General features: G+C 42.6%; 1 protein-coding gene across 1 annotated transcript in view; it reads right to left on the bottom strand.

The window, feature by feature from the left end:
* Window positions 1-80: 80 nt before the first annotated feature.
* PFKL (phosphofructokinase, liver type) overlaps window positions 81-20,190 on the bottom strand; it is a 50,807-nt gene continuing 30,697 nt past the window's right edge. The window contains exons 10-22 of the mRNA XM_054982662.1: window positions 15,538-15,663; window positions 14,271-14,335; window positions 12,390-12,453; window positions 11,702-11,848; window positions 10,862-10,932; window positions 9,548-9,635; window positions 8,910-9,062; window positions 6,828-6,992; window positions 5,365-5,426; window positions 4,008-4,119; window positions 3,530-3,629; window positions 2,315-2,420; window positions 81-1,779 (exon numbers count right to left, since the gene is read on the bottom strand). Of these exons, the coding sequence (XP_054838637.1) occupies window positions 1,632-1,779; window positions 2,315-2,420; window positions 3,530-3,629; window positions 4,008-4,119; window positions 5,365-5,426; window positions 6,828-6,992; window positions 8,910-9,062; window positions 9,548-9,635; window positions 10,862-10,932; window positions 11,702-11,848; window positions 12,390-12,453; window positions 14,271-14,335; window positions 15,538-15,663 (1,407 nt within the window). The 3' untranslated portion in view covers window positions 81-1,631. The remainder of the gene's footprint in view (window positions 1,780-2,314; window positions 2,421-3,529; window positions 3,630-4,007; window positions 4,120-5,364; window positions 5,427-6,827; window positions 6,993-8,909; window positions 9,063-9,547; window positions 9,636-10,861; window positions 10,933-11,701; window positions 11,849-12,389; window positions 12,454-14,270; window positions 14,336-15,537; window positions 15,664-20,190) is intronic.

Below are 20,190 nucleotides of genomic sequence, written 5' to 3'. Positions count from 1 at the left end.
TCAGGCATCTGACGAAGAGAACTTGATTCTCGAAAGTTTATGCTAAAATAAAATTGGTTAGTCTTAAAGGTGCTACTGGACTCTTTTTGATTTTGCTACCACAGACTAACACGGCTAACTTCTCTGCATCTAACACCAAGAATAGTATCTGCTAGAAGTACTAGCATTTTCTGTTTGCAGGAGTAAATGTAATTAAGGACCAAAACAGATTTAATTCTGGGAGGTCTGTTAACAGAGTTCCCTATAGTTTTTTTTTTTTTTTTAAAAAAACAATTTAGATTGGCAGAATTGCTCAAAAAGAGTGATACCTGCTTCCCTTCCAATCTGATTTGAGGCTGTGTGTCTACTATTGCTGTTTTAAAAAAGGTGGAAAGATCCATTCACAAATTTTCAGACATCATGTTTCTTAGGCCTGAGGGACTGGGCAGGTTAGCTATTTGACAGATGCCATTTCCTAGCAAAGCAACTCTGCCTAGTACCCTGCACTGCAATCCTACCAGGACCTGTCTTGGTAGTATAGGCATGAAAACATCTTCCACTCTGTGCCTGGAAAAGTGTACAAGGGATGCACATGACCCAGACGTAGGATCTGGCTTGAAACAGGTGCTGAGAAGTGCAGAAAACTAATCCAGCTATTACCATAATCTTCCAGTATTTGATTCCAAATGTCCTGTAATTTCATTGAAGTAGCACTCTGGCTGTAGCAGAAAGTAAGAAAAAGGTGGTGCAGGGAGGAGGTTAACGTTTGTTTGGAGCAGCAGGCTTGTGCCAGAACAGTCCCCACTATAAACTATCCCACTTTCTGCCCCTTAACTAAGTAGGGCACGCTCCAACAAGGATTTCTCCATTAAGCTAAAGCTGCCAAATATGATAAAATTGGCTCATTTCATGCTGGGAGATCAGAGGCTGCTCTCCAACCAGGAACAGAATCAACCAACACACAAGTTTGATTCAGTCGTTTTAAAATTTCTACAGGACACAAGCTGTGCCACAAACAAACACGAGTGATAACATTGAGCTCACAGAACTGCATCAGGGAGAGTGCAGACACATGGCTACAGAGAGGGCAGTGGTGTCCCTACAGCACTAGTTACAGACAATGAATCAGGCACACTAAGCCAGATGGCATGGAGAAGAGTGTTCTCCATACAAAGCTGCAACATACTGCCTTCCCAATCCAGCATTCAGACATCCTGTCCTCTCGTGGTTGGCGCGTGGAGCCCTGGGGGAAGGGAAGAGCTCTTTCAACAGCTGCTGCTATTTTGTGGGCGAAATGTGCAGATGAAAGACCTGCCAGGTAAGACTTTTCTGGATGATGCAACAATGGCCAACAGCAGTTCTTAGTCCCTTCCAGGACTCATCAGTTATCTTAGGGAACTCTCCAAGTGTACAAACAAAACAATGGCCTTGACATGAAAATAGATTCCAAGCCTTGTATTAACACTCTTTGCTACCATGGGAATCCTCACTTCATAGGCAGAGCAAAGAATCAGCCAGACTGCCCAAAGCCACAATTCCTACAGGCTCACAGTGGCACCAGCACTGCACTCAAAAGGCTTGAGAAGGCCAGGGAGGGAGGCAACTACTGAGGGCTGGTGATGGAGGGGAGAACAGAAGAGAAAAGATGGCTGCTAGAATCCCTTCTCAATGCTGAGTGTGCGCCGGGTGACATGCTCCATCTTCCCAGACACGTATTCAGTCAGGCTGATCTGGTAGTGGGCCAGCATCTTCAGCATCAAGCGTAGGTTCAGCCACCACTGCTCTTTGGGGAGCCTGTGGCTGCAAGAGAAAAAAAAATATCGCAATGCCAGTAGCAATAACGAAGACACGTAGGGAGTATTTTTCCCTTCACAACCTCCGTCAAGTACGGTGGAAAGGGCCAAGAAGTCCACCCATCTCCCTCTTAAATTTGGTATGAAAAGGCCACAGAAGTAGTGGTGAGAGGAAGGAATTTCCTCAGTCCAGTGTCAAATAAAAAGGGCTTCCCTGTCAATTCAACAGCCACCCATTCCACCTGAGTCTATTGAAAGCAGTAATATTAAGGAACACTAATGCATGCCTCCATTTTTTCTGTCACCTTGACAATTTATTTTTAAGTTGAAGAACAATACATGTATATAATGATAAAAGATAATAAAATAAAGGAAGGCTAGTGAGTGATGAGTGCATCTTACACTGACATATTTGGCTTCCCCATCCACAATTATCTACACACTAGCCCCTCCTCTGATTTGGGTCTGATATCTGGCAGAATATGCCTCTCCTGTTGTCAGAGTCTCCATCCTATGACCTGGTTGGCAGAAATGTTACTTACTCAAAATCTGTGACTTTCTTGAGTTCAGTCACAGGGCTGAAAGACACAGTCTTCCTCTTCAGGCCTATTACACAAGCAGATTCCACATCATTGGCAAATACACGGCCTGTGGAAAGAAACAGGCAACTGTGAGGTAGGGATTGAAGTGCTAGTCTAGCACTGAGGAGACCTGGGTTCAAATCCCTTCTCTGTCTTGAAGCTCAGTAGGTGAATCATTAGGCCAGTCACTCGCTTTTCTAATCTACATCACAGGGTTGTCACAAGAATGAAATGGAGGAGAGGAAGGGCGGGATACAAATGTGATAGGTTCCTGAAGTGCCAGTCAGTAAATACTTCCAAATAAGAGCCAGTAGCCACAGAAAAGCCAAAGTTTCTATAATCTAGCAAGGATCAAGGAAAATGGCTGCATGCTCTCCCTGCTGAATATGGCCAAACACTGGAGCATGGACACTCCATGGCTTTGCAGCAGTGGCACAAGAACTTTAGGAGCCCAAAAGCACAATGGGGAGACAGTGCTGTGCTTTCATGCCTAGGTTCTGGTACCATTCAATGACCATTATTAATCATTAGGCTCATTTCTTTGGCAACATGCTTTAAGGGTACTACTAGAGCCTTGAAACAGCAGTTTTCATAGCCAAAAGACATTTGTACTTAGGACAGAGGTTTGTCCTGCATAATCTAGATGTTGGATGAGTAATGGAATCTGAAGAAGGATACCTTTGGCATAGCAGGAAGGACTGGTGCCGGCTGAGGGAAATGGAAGGGTATGAAAACAGCACTGACTTCCATGCATGGTGCACAGAAGCCCATAGGGACAAGAATCTTGGGAATCCTGTTTGTATGCAACACATTAGCCAGGCCCAGAGCATGAAGAGTTTCTGCTAAAGGCCAAGACTTTTCAGCACGTCTCTTCCTCTGAGGTGAGTAAGTTGCCAAGGAAGGTCCCTCATGGCGGCACCGTCTGTATAAAAACTTGCCCAGGGAAAAGTAGCTCAAAGCAATAGACAGTAGGGCTTCCTCTGCAAGTAATCTGTGCCAGCTGTCCTGAAACCCTTGGCTTAGGGCTGACTTGCTGTAGGGCACTGTGCAATAATGGCAGTCGCTGTAAACTTGGCTGGTATGAGATCTTGTCCCCATTCTACTGCCTCTCAAGCATTTTCCCGACTATGGTATGCTGCAGATGCTTCCACTACAGAGATGGTAACACCGGCATACCTTTGCGGTAAGCCTCCTTCAGCTTATCTGACATCCACAGGACAGCTTTCACTCCTAGCTTGGTGCCATAGTTGCGGTCAAATGGGGTTGGAGCACCACCCTAGAAAGAAATAGGAAATTAATGACAGAGTCAAAAGACACTTCTATTTTAAAGCTGTGTAATTCAGTCCACTCAGAAGATAACCACTTTGCCTGTATTTTCTGTAAAAGGGAGATGGTCAATTGCAAAAACAAAATAAGCAAAGGAAAGGCCCAGTCACCTCTAGGACAGGAAAAAGGGGCCTCTTGGCCATGCACCACATAGCTTTGAGTGTCCAATGCTGATTAATTCATAGTTATCCAAGCTAAAAACTCTGACACCTTTCTACCCATTATTCCTTTCCTCAACCACAAACCTTAATTCTATCCAATATTTTTGCAGCCCCTCAAAGTGCTGATACCATCTGATAGGGGCCACCCACTATTCTGCTCCACCTACCTGCTGAAGGTGACCAAGGACATTGATCCTGCAGTCGAATATTCCTTTCCCCTCTGAGGAATACAGGTTGTAGAGGAACTCTGTGGTATAGTGCTCATGACACTTCTCGTTTCTGAGGAGAAAGTGCAGGAAAGAAGGCAGAGTAACAACAAGTACAGGCACAAGAGGCTACTTGCTGATGAGTTTCTGGGACCAACTCAAAACTTTTAAAGCCCTTGGAGGACAAATCCCCTGTACCTTACAGAGCAATTCTCCTTGTACAAGCCCTCCTGCCTTCTTAGTTCATTAGAATAACCTCTTATCACAGCCCCTCAGTGAGAGCAGGCCCTTCTTGATGGTAGCTCCAGCCCTGTGGAACTCCAAACAGAAACATGCCAGAAATAGTTCTCAAGGCAAGCAAATATATTCCAAAAACAGTTGGTGACTGGTTCCCAGTTTTTATTTACGGTTTTATTCTTTATTAAAATGTGAGGATTTAGGATATAGGTCAATACCCAACTTATTCTGATTGGGTATTCTCATTTCTAATTGTGCATTAACTCCAAAGTAAGGATATATGTTTGGTTTTTAGTTTTAAAAAATTTAAAGTTTTATGGGTGTCTGCACAGATAACTGGGCAAGACTTCAGGAAGAGTCGTTTATCATTCAGGAAGTACACAGAACTGAATGTTACCATCCTTTTGCTCTGCCAGATGCAGCTGGCAATTGCTTTCTTTGTAGACAAACCAAAACACAGTTAAGCCAGCCACAAGCACTGGCAAAACCATTGCTGGCATTGTTTTAGCCCTATCACTGACGAGCCCAAAGGAACACAGATATTCAACCCCAGCAGCAAGCCAAACTTAACGACATCACATTTTGGAACCTGCCATCTCTTTTCATTGTTTTAGAGATTTCTAGGCTGCAAGTCCTTCATTTGTGCTGAATCATTCTTTCAGTCACGCTACAGAGATGCAAGCCTTGGCAAGACTCCAGGGACTGGGTCAGCAGAGTCCAACAGAGCACAGCTCATCTTGTGACCTAGCAGGTGACCTAGCACCCTGCACTAACAGGCCACATCTCCCCACATGTCTTGTGTAGCACTCTGGTTCCCTAGTTCTCTTCTGAGTGCAATGGCTGTTCCCTCATTTCTTGTACGTTTTGAATGAAAAAAGCTCTTCTCTGAACCCAGGTTTAGAATAAACCCAAGACCTCTTGCTGGCCTTATCAGTTATCACCCTGGCTTCCTTAAATAGCTGCTGTCACAGGGTTATTTTAAAACAGGACTCTTGACAAAGCTCTGAACCTTGTGCTGTGACACTCTCAAATTACACTAAAGATTAATGTCCACCACCACAACTGAAGCATGGCTACTCACCGCAGAACTAGGCCTCTCTGAATGTCCGTTTTCATTTTGTCAGTCAAGTGTTCAACATTTGCCTGGAAAAAGAAGACAGCTTTCATTGGACCAGCTTTTAGTTGCTTCAAGACAACTGCACAGCTCTTCGGGGGAAAAGGAAATGTTGCTTTTCAGCTACAGAAAGGATTGTCTGGGTAAGAATTCAAGTGTTGTGCTCACATCGGACAGCGTTAGAATAGATCAGAATTAAAGCAATCAATGGACAAAAAGGCAGCTAGGAGAGAAGAGAGACCGGTCACTGGACAAACCCTCATTCTTGGCATCCTTCTGTGTACACGCACTTAGGTGAATGAGGGTAAGGTTCTCTGCTTCAGGTGGTCAGTTTGCAGAAGTTAGGGACCATTTAAAGGACAGAACGTGAAATCTAACAGTGCAATCTTAAGAACACTTTCCTCGGAGTAAGCCTCACTGAATAAATTGGGACTTACTGCTGTATAAAAAGGCCTTTCTTCAGAATATGATTCCCTACTGCCTGTAAGAGGTGCTGGTCTCATGATTCAAGGCGTAAGTTATGATTTTCAGCTTGGGACAGCAGTCTGCAACTAGGGGTGTGATGTGCGAGTCCCTCCTCTGTGCATCTGTGTGAGTTATTTCAGTGTCTATTACATTTCTCAAGAAGAGCGTGGCCAAGTGTCACTATCACTTATTTCGCTAACCAAAGTTATTTGTTATGGAAGTGCCTTACCACACTCCTATCCCCACTCGTGGTCCCACTCAGCTGGTGAGGTAAAGTCCAACTCAAGCATCTCTTCTCTCACACTTCACACAAATATCACACCTTGCTAAATCATGGTGCATGTGGGAGGACTCTGAGCTACATCTACATATGGACGTACTTCGTTTGCTTGCAGATGTTTACAGGGAATTCCTCTTATTTGCCCCACCAGCATCCGGTTTTCCATTTCAGTCTCCTAGACTTCAATCATCTTGGGATTTGGAGTAAAGACCTGCCACACACCAGTGGAGGATGAAAAGAGGGATGCTGCCTTTCTTCTGCCTCGCTTTTAACTTGCTTTGTAAAAAGACACCATGAGGGAAGTTACCACCAACTGGTGTGTTGAGCCTCCTCGCATGCAGGAGTCATTACAGCACTCTGTAGAGCAACAGAACTTTTCACAGGAAGCCTCTTCTGTAATTCGGTTTTTCAAATACTGCTTAAGGCTATTTACAAGGCTGCCATACAAAACATGCAAATCAGTTAAGAGACAGTCATTCCTAATATGAATCCATTTAGAGTCAGTAGAAAATTTTCTTCTGTTAACATTATTTTTCCACAGGATGTATGCACTTTCCCCATGCTCTCCTCATCCCCTCTGCACATGCACCAGTGCAGAGACCCCCATCTTTTCGCTCCCCCATTATGAATTAGCAGCTCTTTGCTGATCTCACAGCACATATGCAGAATTTTGCCACCAGCCTACCTTTAAGTCATGAATGGTGAAAGGTTCTTCATACACATAGGCAGCGTCAGCTCCGACTGCTATGCCAGTCACTGTTGACAAGTAGCCACAGTAACCCCCCATAGTCTCCACAATGAACACACGACGCTTAGTGCCGGAGGCAGATTGCTTGATGCGGTCACAGCTCTAAAGAAGAAGGGGAGAAAAGATCAGACTGTGTATTCACCCAGACATTTGGAAGACAGCAATTCTGATCACAACATGTCAGTCAAAGCAACTGCACAGAGAAGCCTTTGGTTAAGGAGGGCAACCTTGGTCAGTGATTACAATGGAACCAGCCCAATCCCAGACAGAAATTGAGATCGCCTGGCATGAACTCGCTCCCTCTGTCTGTTTTGGGCCACAACCATTCAAGAGCCATTCAACTTGCTTTGTGTTCTTAAAACTCACTACATTAATCTCAACAGGTAAAAATGCCCAGCACTATTTTATGTTTTTTGTTACTGGTCTGACCAGCCCACGTGCCCTAAACCTTTCCCCAAAATTCAGCCATACTGGCAACATGGCAATGTGTCAGCAGGAACCACTCAGCATTGCAGACCAATGGCTGAACACTTGAAGAGCTGCCTAGCTGGATAAGACCAAAGTCCATTCAGACCAACTGAACGTAGGACAAGCTTGTAGGTGACACCCAGTTATGCCAGATGCTGAAGAAGACCTGGGAAGACTGTGAAGAGCTTCAGAAGGATGTCTCCCGACTGGGTGAACAGGCCAGCAAATAACAAACAAAAAGCAAAAACTCCTTAAAAGAAAACAGCTATTTTCATAATGTTTTAAATATAAATTTATGACATGGCTACATTTGGGAACACTGTGTACTGTTACACTATCTCAAAAGAATATTATAGTTCTGAAAAAGGCACAGAAAACTGCAACAAAAATGACTAGAGTTGAGTTACTTTTCCTATGGGGAAAATAAAGCTTTGAGTGCTTTTTAGTTTAGAAAAAGAGATGACTAAAAGGCAACATGGTAGTGATATACCCAACTATGAGAATGAGGAGAGAAATTTTCCTCATATTTATTAAAATATTTATGCCTTCTCTGATAACCCAATCTTAATTAATGCTGCAGCTCTAACAGTACAAATCCTATGCTGAGTTACTCCAACATAAGCCTGTGAAAATCAACAGATTTACCTTTGAGTAACTTGCATAGGATTGCACAGTTGCCCAACGAAATTGACTGGCATTATATTCAACACAGACAAAAAGCCCTGTTTTTTATACCATTAAAATTAACTTATGGAACTGATTGCCACAAGATGACAGTGATGGCACTGGCTTTGAAAGAGAACTGGACAAATCTATGGAGAACAGGTCCACCAATAGCTATTAGCTGCAACGGTTTCTGATTTTGCCGAGGGACAAACAGTGCAGGGATGACTGTTGCTTTCACACTCTGCTTTGTGGGCTTCCCAGAAGCATCTGGAAGGGCACAACTGAGAGCAGAGATGTTGTATTCCAGCTGTCACGGTTCTCCAAGAACTATGAAATGCAATGCCAAGGAATGCAAGTATCCTGAGTCATTAAGCCCTCAGCTATGCAGCATAGTATAGAATTTGGCTTCCTGATAAAAACTGGCTTCTATACAAAGTAGCAGGTGTATGAAGTTTTCCTGCATTCCTTTCTGCCCTTGCAGTCCCAGTGATTCTGGGACCATGGGACCCAGGTAGACAAATAGCTGCACAGCTCCGAGGGTGGCAGTGAGGAACGGGATGAAATCACCCTTCCTCCCTCTTGTGTCAGCTCAGCTTGATTTTGTTGGATCCAAGCCCATATGTATAAAATGTAAGCCAAGGAGGGAAATAGCTTGAAAACATACAAGCAGCATATTGAGTGTTAAGAATAAAACAGGAGTACTGGGTTAGGATTTCTAGTGACTGGAGAGGAGAAGAGGGAATTGATATATTCTATATTATTCCATTTCCCGTCTGCCCTCCCATACCAAGTCCCGGACACATGGAAGAGAAATATGTCAATGCAAAAAAGAAGACTGAATTCAGCTCCCAGGATGTGTGAGGCTGTCAGGAATTTCTGACTCACCTCCATGGCAGCATTGACAGCCGTATCTGACCCCAGACTGAAATCTGTCCCAGGCACATTGTTACTGATGGTAGCTGGAATCACGCACATGATGATGCAAAGCTCGTCATACTGTCCACGTGCTTCCACCAGCTGTAAGACACCTTCATAGGCCTGGAAGGGATACAGATACACAAACCACACAATTGAGCCAAGTGCTGGGTTAGAAGGAGAGTAAAGGAATGATCCAACACCTTTCAGTTTCTTCCTGTTGCTACTAAGAATTTGGGTCCAGTCTATGAGCTGGGAGGGAGGCACCTGCCTTTCAGTAACTCACCTGCTTTGGGGTTGGGCAGACGATGCCAGCACCTTTCCCTGTCAGTACACTTTCCCTACATGGCCACCTGGAGCTTAGTCCACTAAAGTGCTAGGGCTGCAGTTGCTGGACAGCACAGGGCACTATGTAAAGTAACACGGTAGAGGTCAGTGGAGACACAGTGACTATAATGAGCAACAGGGACGATGTAGAAGAGATTTCTCACCACTGTGCATCTATCCTGGCCTTGTACATGGTCCAAAGGCATACATGCCTAGCCTTTTAGAACATATAGAGGCATTTCTCTTATCTTTCTCTAACAGCCTAATGAGCTTCTTCACACCTCAAATCCACCAATGACCAGCAGTGCCTGGATGTTAAATTTCCGGATGGTGTCTACAATCTTTTCCATGCATGTCTTTGGGAGAGTCCTGGCAAAGAAGAAGAAAACAGGCAGTAAGAAAAATTATTATTTCAGTGCTTGCCTCTTCCATTCATATCTTTATTTTACAGAACGTGATATAGCAGAATGGCCACTGAACTGGGGAAAGAAAGGAGCCATTTATTCCATGAAGCAGGCAGAAAGATATTCTAAAATTCTGTGACCCACTTAATTAAGTGCCCTAGATCTATTTGCCTTCTTCCAGATGACTGTACAGGGCAAAAAGGGGCACATGTACTAATGTTTGGGCTTTGAAATCATGTGTCCTTTGACAAGAAAGCAGGGACAGACTCTCATACAAGGACAAGAGCAAAAACCACTTAGGCACAATGTGCTCTTTGTATTGCTTCCTGCAGAATGAATGGCCCTGTGAGCACCAAAGGAAAAAGGGGAATTCTGTTTAACTGTACCCACTTGCTCCCAGTTCAACCCAGCTAACAACTGGAGAGTATAATTCAGAGTGTCATCTGGTTTTGGAAGAGACTCCTAAGTTTAGATGAATAGGCTCTTAATGAACCTGCTCGATTCACTGAAAGAATCTACTGTACACCACCAAATCACATGGGGAAGCAGATAAAGATTTTTTGTCAGAAAGAAAAGCAAAATATCCAAAGGCCAGGAACTACTAAAAATGAAGGACACTGGAAAAGTAACACAACAGCATGTAGGCTGTCCAAACATTTCAGCCATCTCTCCAATAAAAAAAAAAAACATAGGGCTCAGTTGTTTTAAGTTTAGTTTTAAAAAACAAGGAAAAAAACTGGTGCTGGACTGCAAAGGAAAAAATTTCCTTGAGAGAAAGTGATTGTGGTTGTGAAATGGAGTTCATCATCATAAGAAGGGAGTAGAAGAGCAAACAGTGGGTTTGTGGAAAGCAGCTTGGCAAGGAACCATACAGGAAACACTGCTGCATAAACTATGAATTTCCTCTACCAGAAGGCTGATGAAAGGCAAGCATTAGTCTTAAGAATAGCTGAATGATAATATAAAGAAATTAAAGAAGTTGTCCAATTTTCTTCTTATTTTAAATCACTTTCAAGGAAGCAGTCAGGAAAAGGGCATATTTAGGTACAGGAAATCCTGTCTTAGGTCAGTGGAGGGGGAGAATAGGTGAGCTGTTAATTTTGGAATTTTAAGGAAAATGGTCCTACCTGTTTGTGCCCAATTCCACAACTGCCTAACAAAGAACTTCCCTGTAGTCACTCAGGCACTTACCGTTTTGTCCCCAGCATGGACCCACCACGGCCCAACCAGCCTGCAACATCGTGCCAGCCCACTTCCCGGATCTATGAGAAGAAAAAATCTATTAGGTCCTCTTGTGATTTGATCAGTCAGTCCCAACAGTATTACATCAACATATCAATCTTTTTGCCAGACCCAGAGGGTGAAGACAATGCTATTTTGTAGGAAAGATCAAAGTTTGTTGCCAGCCCATCAATTCCTCCCCACCCCACATTCTAAGCTGAAATTTGACAACCTTCCTGATTGATGTCAGTTCATTTATCTACTTCCTTTATACCACATCTTTCTCCAAAATGGAGACTAAAAGCAGCTTACATAATTTTCCTCTCCTCCATTTTATCCTCACAACAACCACCCTGTGAGGTAGGTTCAGCTACGAAGGTGTGACTGGCCCAATGTCACCCAGCAAGCTTCTATGGCAGAGTGAGTGAGGGGGGATTCAAACCAGGGTATCCTAAATCCTAGTCCAACACTTTAACCATGGCACCACACTGGCTCTCCTTCTGGCTGTTCACAGCATAAACTGTACACTGATTGCACATTTCCTAATTACAAAGAAACAAGAACATGACTGGTGCTCTGATCATGTTGTCTAATGTCCTTCCTAGAACTGATTATGTTCTGTTTCAGCAATTCTTCAACTCTGTATTGGATCCTTGCTAATTCTTTGTCTTTGTAAACTTGTATTTTATTCATCCTATGGCATTGTCTATGGAAATGTCCTTGACACTGATTGTACTAATCTCATCTGCCTTGAGTCTCAGTGAGAAAGGCAGACTATAAATGACATAAATAAATAAATCAGAGACTCACCTGTCCCTTGCCCAAGCCTTCAAAGCCATCATTCACCACATACATTGTGTGGCCCTGGCAAATCCCAACACGCACTGCTGACCGGACTGCTGCATTCATGCCTGCAGCTGGGGCTCCCACATTGAGGATGGCAATGCTGAAATTGCTCTGATGGAGAGGGAAAAGATAAGAAGCAGTCAGCGAAGGATTTGAAGGAATGGATCTGAAACTCTCAATGTTCTGGGTGGAGCTCTTATGGGAAAGGCTGGGCACTACTTGAGAAGGAAGCGGTCTGAAATGGGAGGCATCAGTGCTTTCTTCATGATCAGCCTGAAAACTGTCAACTGAATATTCAGCATTAATACTAGTGAACACAATGACTACATGTGAAAAAGATGCTTCCTTTCCCTGTTGTTTCCAGTCACTTTTTGAATACATAAGTGCAATTTTGCTCACATACTTCAAAAATACAGCACTTTACATTACACAGCTCCTGGGCCTGCTTTAAATTTCTAAATTGCATGTGTACCTGCATGTATGCACTGAAATCTCACCTATATTTAGCACACACAAGCTCCATTGAATTTAAAATCAATTTGCTCATGCTCACATTGTGTGGGGACACTTCCTTTCTACATTCTAAGGCACTCGGCAGAACAAGGAGACACTCATAAAAGACAGACCTCTCCTTGAACCCTCGTCTCCTCACCTTTTCCTGTTCTGGTTTCTGGTGTGCAAGTAGCTTGTAAATGTTCCAATTGTTTTCAAAACTCCTGTAAAACAAAACCATGGTTAAGTTGCCTCTTCTTTACACTTGCCACTGCATAGTCAATCATCTCTCTCTACTATAATATGAGACACGGAATGCTCCATTTATTTCTTAATGCTGGACTTAAGAGAGACCCAGTGATGCAGACTTCAATATGACATAACCCCCCAAACTTTTCTAGCACAAATGGGCAGGATAAAAATACGCCTGCTGAGAATCACTATCTTTTTCCCGAAAACGAGAAGTACTGACTTAGGAGGGAAAAATCCATGTATTTCAGTTAAGGCAAACACTTTCTAGCATGCATCATTTGTTTTATTTATGTAAGAGATTTCTATGCCACCTCATCAGACATTTGCTTGAGGCAGCTTACAATTAAGATAGTAAGTTGGCAATATAAAAACCACAATCCATTAAAACAAACCATCTGAGAGAAGCCTTGAGCCATTTACCATATATTTGTTTAAACAGAAACTAAGGCTGCAACTAAACATCACAGGACATCACACTGTCATTTGTAGGAGATTTTTCAGGAAAGTAGAGATTTACTTAGACATAACAGTACAAGTCTAATATAACTGCTTGTTTCCAGTTTTTGAGATGCAATAGCCCAATCTTGCCAGATTTCAGAAGCTAAGCAGGCTTTGTACTTGGATGGGCAAGGAAGACCCTGCAGATGGAGGCAATGGTAAACCTCTTCTGCTTTTCATGTGCCTTGACTGGGGTCTCAATAAGTCAGTCGACTTGCTGATACTTACATACATAAGTAATACTTAGTATTTACTTAGTATTACTTAGTATTTGTTTAGTGCTTTTAGGTGTGCAAAGTGCTTCACGTACATTATATTGCTGCAATCCCTACAACTGTCAGATAAATAAGTATTATTGTCCTCATACTGCAAATACAGGCTGAGAGTGGCTTGTCTAATTTTCTAATTCATCTTTCAGCAGAAATGAAAACTGAACTGAGTGCAGCCTGACTCTAAAGCACAGTACTACACCATTTCTAAGAGAATATGCTTATTCAAGCTAGGCTGGGCCACATCAGCTTTAAGAGTATATGCTAATAGAGACTTGCATAGGTAGAAGACACTTTCTTCAGAGTAGTAACATAACTGGTCTAAAACAGGAAGAAAACTGAGTGCTCGCAATCTGGTGCATTTGTGAGATTAATGATTAATGAACAAACAACCGTCAATATTACTGATGTTTAAATAAGCCCATGTCTCTTCGAGTTGCTCAGGAGTGTCCAGGCATAGTAGAATGGCCAGATGGGCACAGTTAGAAAGAAGCATAAAAGAACTATAGTTGTCACCCTGATATTTTGGCTCACAATAAACAGAGCAGGCCAACAGAAGGTGCAAGTCAGCACAGAGCCACCAACATCCAGAGATTTCCTTCAGTTCTAGATGATGCCTATTGAAAAGAACACACTGAATGCTCTTATGTCAGGGCTTTTCAGGGGGCAGAAAATAAAAACACATCAATTCTATCATGTTAGAGTCTACAATAGAATGATTCGTTGTTTTCTACATTTCATATCAGAAGATCAGCTAGGAATGTTTAGTACCTAGATAAGCCTTGGAAATTAGCAAATGTTAAGAAAACAGCCTTGAGGAAGCAAGTGGCAAGTCAAGTTGGTGTCTTAGCTAATGCATGCTTCACAGGAAAGATGAACCAAAAAAATAAACATCAAAGGCTTGCTGCAAGTGTAGGGTGGCTTGGCTTTCATGGCTCAAAAAAAGAGCTGAAGAGCTTATAATGCAAACAAACAGATGACAGAAATGCAATTTCCTCTGAAATTCCAGATGGGCTCCTTACCTCCCTCTGAGCTGGATTGCTTCCTCAAACCTTTTCTCATCCATTGCTTTCTGGACATCTTTGGTCTGTAAAGAAGGTGGTTATGGGTCAGATTCTTACGGAGAGAAACCACAACAAAAATCTAATAAAAAGTAAGGGACAGTGGCCTGAATTAATCTTCTTCTGTATTCCTATTCAGTCTCCACCCCAAGGGCCAGCAGGAACATCTACCACTATAGAATGAAGCGGAGGGGGAGACAGAAGAGGGGAGAGGGCAAACTCACGGCTTGCAACAACCCCCAGGAAGATATATTGCTTTCATTCCATCAAGTTCTTCCTTTCAGCAGATGCTGGCATGAGCAAAGAAAGCCCGCTCCTTCCCTTAGCACAGCCCAGCCCAAGCAGTCCTTTTGAGCATATCAGACTCCAGCTAGGTAGCATCAGCTCATCCTTTCCATTCAGGGCCTTTGGAGACCACTGCTAAAAATTCCACACCCACCTTCCCCAAATTATGAAATTATAAAAAATTATGCAGATGAGGAATATCAGCATGCTTTCTGTACAGCTGATCAGGGTGCATTTGGGAAGTTTGGATAAATAAAAGCTTAATTCAACTGTTTTGCCTCAAGGACCAGGAGAAAATGACTGGACCACATGAAAAAACTGTTGAGGTGAAAGAATTCATCTACAGGGAGAAAGTAATGAAAACTGGAAACCAAGGGAAGAGCCTGAAATCTACGGTAAGTTATTGAGTTACACTTTTTGCCCGCTTGACTCCCTGTCCAATGTCTGTTCTACGCTTCCAGCTAAAGCAAAGAACATGTTCTTGAGTTCCTGCCGGTAATCAGGGAGAGTGGTTGATTAGGAGGTGGGTCCTAATTTCTACCAAAGGAAGAAGTTTGCAGAAGTGGATCTTTCCCACCTCCCTCTTCCTCCAGCCACCCCTTCTGTGCCCCAGAAAGCTGATGCCGAGAACTGGAGAACTTTCAACAACAAAATGCCATGCAGCATTGATGGGTGGGGCTGGGGTTGGATCTGCAATAAGAAATTGAGTTTACTCCACATTCAAAAGGAGGGGGATGATTTTGCCCAATTCCTCCTCCTTACTGCTGCCTCACACTTCCAGATCTACAAAAATAATACCAGTTTTGTTGTTTATTAGCACAATTATGTGCCAATCTCCTTGCCTCCTCACTTATATATAAAATGGAGTCTTTAAAACACCAGATTCAAACAATGCCTTCACCCTCAGCGGACGTTGACTTTTGTGGCCTCATGAAATACTCACCACTTGTACACACTCCATCAGGGGAAGACGCACCGACTGGTTCCCGGAGAGACTCACCACGCATGCTGGAGTGTCTGGTGTTGCTTCCAGTAGTGCCATCACAGCTTCCATACCCATTTTGCTGCTCTAGGAGGCACAAAATGCATTTCCTGTTAGGGAACTGTTGGAGGGTGTTGTTGGAGGAACTCACTGCTGCCTAGCTTGTGGCCAGGGTCAGAGGAATACATACAATGAGCTGACCAGCTATATATCACTTGCAAATTTGGGCTACGTTCTACAATTCCATAGCATGGTATCCTTTGGCACTAGATAAGCCTTGCCTCTCCAAGCAATGGAAATCATGCTTCATCGCCTTTAAAAATATATATGTACTTTCGGAAACCCGTAAGAGAGAAACTAGGGTCTATCACGACACTAACAGGAGACTGTAGCCTGCACTTTATCAAGAACATCTGCTAAACTTACAAACAACAATCATTATGAAGAAATGCTTTTCAAAGGAGTGATAATAACTGAAAAACTTCTGCTTTGGAAGCCAAAAACTTCCAGAAACAAATGTGTAAAGAAGGGAGCTGGTACAGCCAGCCTTGAAAGCAAGAACTCCATCTAGACATTCACATACTGGGTTGGATCCACATTAAATTGGCAATCTCTACAAAGTGGCCCTATGACGCCTTCCTTCATCTTTTCGACTTAAACAACTTAAATGGCACTAGAGGTGTTTTTAAATTCAAAATTAACAAAAGGTCAGGTGAATTCAGGGTTTGAAAATTTCTGAAGTAACTCAATATAGATAACTCTGAGGTAAAATCTGAACATGCACATACTTTAGTTCTTAGGTTTCAGACTAATGAGTTTCTTAAGCTCTTCACAATTACTTAAAATTTTTTGTTGAGACACTTTTGTTCCAGTATTTTCCCAATCACTCTAGTACACTTTCTTTGAGTATTCTTCTACTCTTTTGGTTTTAAGAAGGCTAGTACCCAAACCCCTTCTCTTGAAACACCAGTACTCATCTTCAGTTTTTAACTGACTCTTAAGGTCTCCAGAAGTGGTTTCTAACCACACCAGACCAGGGATTTCTTCACTCTTCAGAGCTAACTTCCTGTTTGACCGGGTAGGGAAATTCTCCTCTTACTAGAAGATCTATTCCCTTTCTTTAGCCCAAATGGGAGTCTGTGCCTACTTCACAAAATTCTGTGTCAACTTTCTCCCAGTCTGTGTTAAACTGCTCCCAGTTAATACTCAACTCTTCTCAGCTAGGGCTGAAATCAGATTCCCTTTCCTCAGTATCCAGTTCAGAAGTCTTTCTCTGTTCAGCTCATGCTACCTGACTGGGGTAGCCTGTCACTCAAAGCTCTCGGTTTCTGTGAAGCATTAACTCTTCACAGTCCTTCAGCTGTTCGTACAACACTTCTAAGCTTTTAAAAAGTGCAGACCATCACAGCCCCTTCAATTGCAGATTCCCCTCCTGCTATTCATCAGGGTCTGCTAACCCTCAGAAGCACCATCAGGAACAAGTGTGCTGGTAGTGGTTAGTGTCAGACTAGGATCTGAGAGACCCAGGTTCAAATCCCCTCTCTGCCATGGAACCTTGGCTGGATGATCTTTGGCCAGTCACACACCCTCACAGGGTTGTCTGGATGATAAAGCGGACAGGAGAATGATGGAAGCCCACTCTGAGAAGAAAGGCAGGAAATAAATAAATAGATTTAATGAAGATCAGTGGGCTGAAGTGTAGGGGTGGGGGAAAGAGTTCTGTTCTGCTGATGAGAAATTTAGTGTGAATCCAGCCTATTAGGAGGAGCCCAGTAAATGACACATAGTTGCTCCCCCAGTAAGTTCTTTGGTGTCACCTGCTCACAACAGCAATTTTTTCAGACTATTTTTCCTTTGTTGATGTATTTTGCTTGGTGCCATGCAGAGAGATAATTCAATAGGATCAGAGAACAAAGAAAAGGGGAGAACAGTGATCAGGACATTAGGCTAAGCTGGGCTGTTTGTCTCTGAAACAGGGAAATTTGTCTTATGCGTGAATTACCTTTCTTGGTAGTGCTGGGAAGGATCAATTTACACTTTTAGGATAGTGCTACTGCTTGGTTGCAGAGAGGTCAGCTTGCAAAGACGCTAACAGTGCTGCCATACCATATCAGAAACTAGAAAAAGAAACTCTTCCATCCTGTAGCCCTAAATGAACCTGCAGATTGCAACATATGTTCTAGAAACAGCAGCAGGCTGACTAAATAAATGCAAAAATATTATAATAATAATATGTTTATTGCTTTTCCGGCCGAAGCCATAAGCCATACAAACACCAACAAAATATGAACTGTACACTTGAACATACCCAATTCACACAGACATAACTCGTCATTATCACTTTAAACTATCTAAGCTCATGAAGATTTTGTTTCTTTATCACCGTGGCTAAAAAGGAAGCCACTATAGCAGAGGTTTGATTGTCAGGAAAGTTATCAGACAATAACACTGAGATTGCCCAAGGAAGGAAGGGAAGCTTTTCTTTTAACATAATAGGAATAATAAATCTCTCTCTTTCCTTACTCCACTTAGGGCAAAAAACTATTATATGATCCAAGGTCTCTAACTTTCCTTGTCTTTGAGGGAGATAGCGGCAGTCCCGAAATGCAAAAATATTAAACATGAAGACAGGACTAAAGGTCGTACCCAAAGCAACACAAATTGTCTCACCTAAGAACTTAAAAAAAATTAACTATATAGTCATTCAGATTTCTCTCAACACTCTTGAACTCCTGGTGAAATCTTCCATCCCTTTCTGATTTTTTTTTGGGAGGGGGCATTGCATGGGAGGTTTGCAATGCCACAACTCAACATCATTGAGAACAAGAATTCATATACAAAACAAATTGCCCTTTCCCCAGCAGTGCAAGTTGTACAAGTTGTCTTCCAGTTTTGCAGAAGAACGGCAAATAGAAAAGACCTCCTGGTGGTTATCATACATCCTAATAGTTGAAAATCCTGCTAGAATTTTAGTTGTCTCCATCACACCATTGAACGCCCCCACCCTCAATCCACCTGAAATTCCTGAAATTGTCTTGCTATCTGAAAATGACCTCCAGATATAACAACCATTTCTGTTTCTTAAAGTTTGTCTATTCAGCCAATCTTTTGTTATGTTTGATTTTCCCAATGACATGACCTGCCTTTATAGACTACAGGTGTTTTCCCCACTCAGCTGAGCATTTTTCATGCCTCCTTGGTGCCGTCCTCTCTGTTTATATATGCTTTTGATGAATTATTGTCTGGGTGGCTTAAGATGCCCCAGCATATTATGGAAAAAGGCAAAAGACTAACATGAGGTCTCTTCAGCTAGCTGATATTCTTCCTGAACAACGACTTAGACCAGATCATGAAGGTGAGCTCTCAAGCTCGACATACTAGAATCCAGGGTGACTAAGATATGAAGTGGATCCTTAAGAACTAGCAGTATGAAGCCACAGCAGTAAAGATCTTGCTTCACTCCTAACAGAAGTGTGATTGGAAAATGGAGCTGACAAGGAATCTAACCTTGAACAGGAAACAGAAGTCTCTAGAGTGCACTGGCATGATACTAATGGATCTTTTCTAACAGTTGAGCCAGAGACATCCAAGTCCATCAAGACTGATGAGATTCCAGATGTTGTCTGACTATTCTACTGACAGAAATACTTCACCTTTCTAAGAGTTTATTATCCCCAGATGCTCTGTCTTCTAATGTGGAAGTTGTTCATTCTAATTTAACACAAATGGGTGGTTCTGGAGACCAATATATCATGGCCAACACATCCTTGATGTTTTCATAGAGCTCTGGGATCTAGTTATGGAAACAGTGATAGCTGAAGGGAGGCTATTAAATTGTTTATGAATGCTTTTGGGTCCAGTACAAGAATGAATAATAAGGCCCAATTCTGGAAGCATGGATCAACATAAATGAAGTATAAAACCTCCTGCAAGACAGACAGACAGACAGTAGAATGCTACTAAAGCTAGGAAATGTTTATTATTTTCACTGCAAACCAAGTTTATTTCAAAATAGAAGTGTTGTGGAGCCATTTCAGGACCAGTATGGCTTTTGTGCCTCCATTCTTTTGGAAAAATTTATTACAAGTATGTCCTGAATGAACCTGCTCCCAGAGGGCCAATTTGGTTGCCCTGCATGTCCAGCAGATACCCGTTTAATAGTTAACATTCAATTTATATACCGCCCTTCAGGACAACTTAACGACCAACTCAGAATGGTTTACAAAGTGTGTTATTATTATCCACACAACAATCACTCTGTGAGGTGGGTGGGGCTGAGAGAGCTGTGACTGACCCTAGGTCACCAACTGGCTTGAAGCAAAGGAGTGGGGAAATCAAATCCAGTTCTCCAGATTAGAGTCCTACTGCTCTTAACCACTACACCAAACTGGCTTCATGTCAAAGGAGATCAGCTTGTGCTTGTAGAATCCTCTTTCAATAGTTGGTGGATCCATACTTGGAATTCAGAGTCTGCATAATTGCTGAAAATGATTCTCTGTGGGTGGGGTTACTCACTGCAGTTCTCAGGAAAATAACAGAGAAAATTTCAGACTCATTTCCCAACTGATGACACTTCAGACCTGCTTAAAGAATAGTGATCACAAGCAATCTCCC

The sequence above is a fragment of the Eublepharis macularius genome, chromosome 6, assembly GCF_028583425.1.
Source record: "Eublepharis macularius isolate TG4126 chromosome 6, MPM_Emac_v1.0, whole genome shotgun sequence".
Taxonomy (NCBI): domain Eukaryota; kingdom Metazoa; phylum Chordata; class Lepidosauria; order Squamata; family Eublepharidae; genus Eublepharis; species Eublepharis macularius.
The sequence above is the reverse complement of the archived record's forward strand: the minus strand, read 5'-3'. Positions and strand labels throughout refer to the sequence as shown.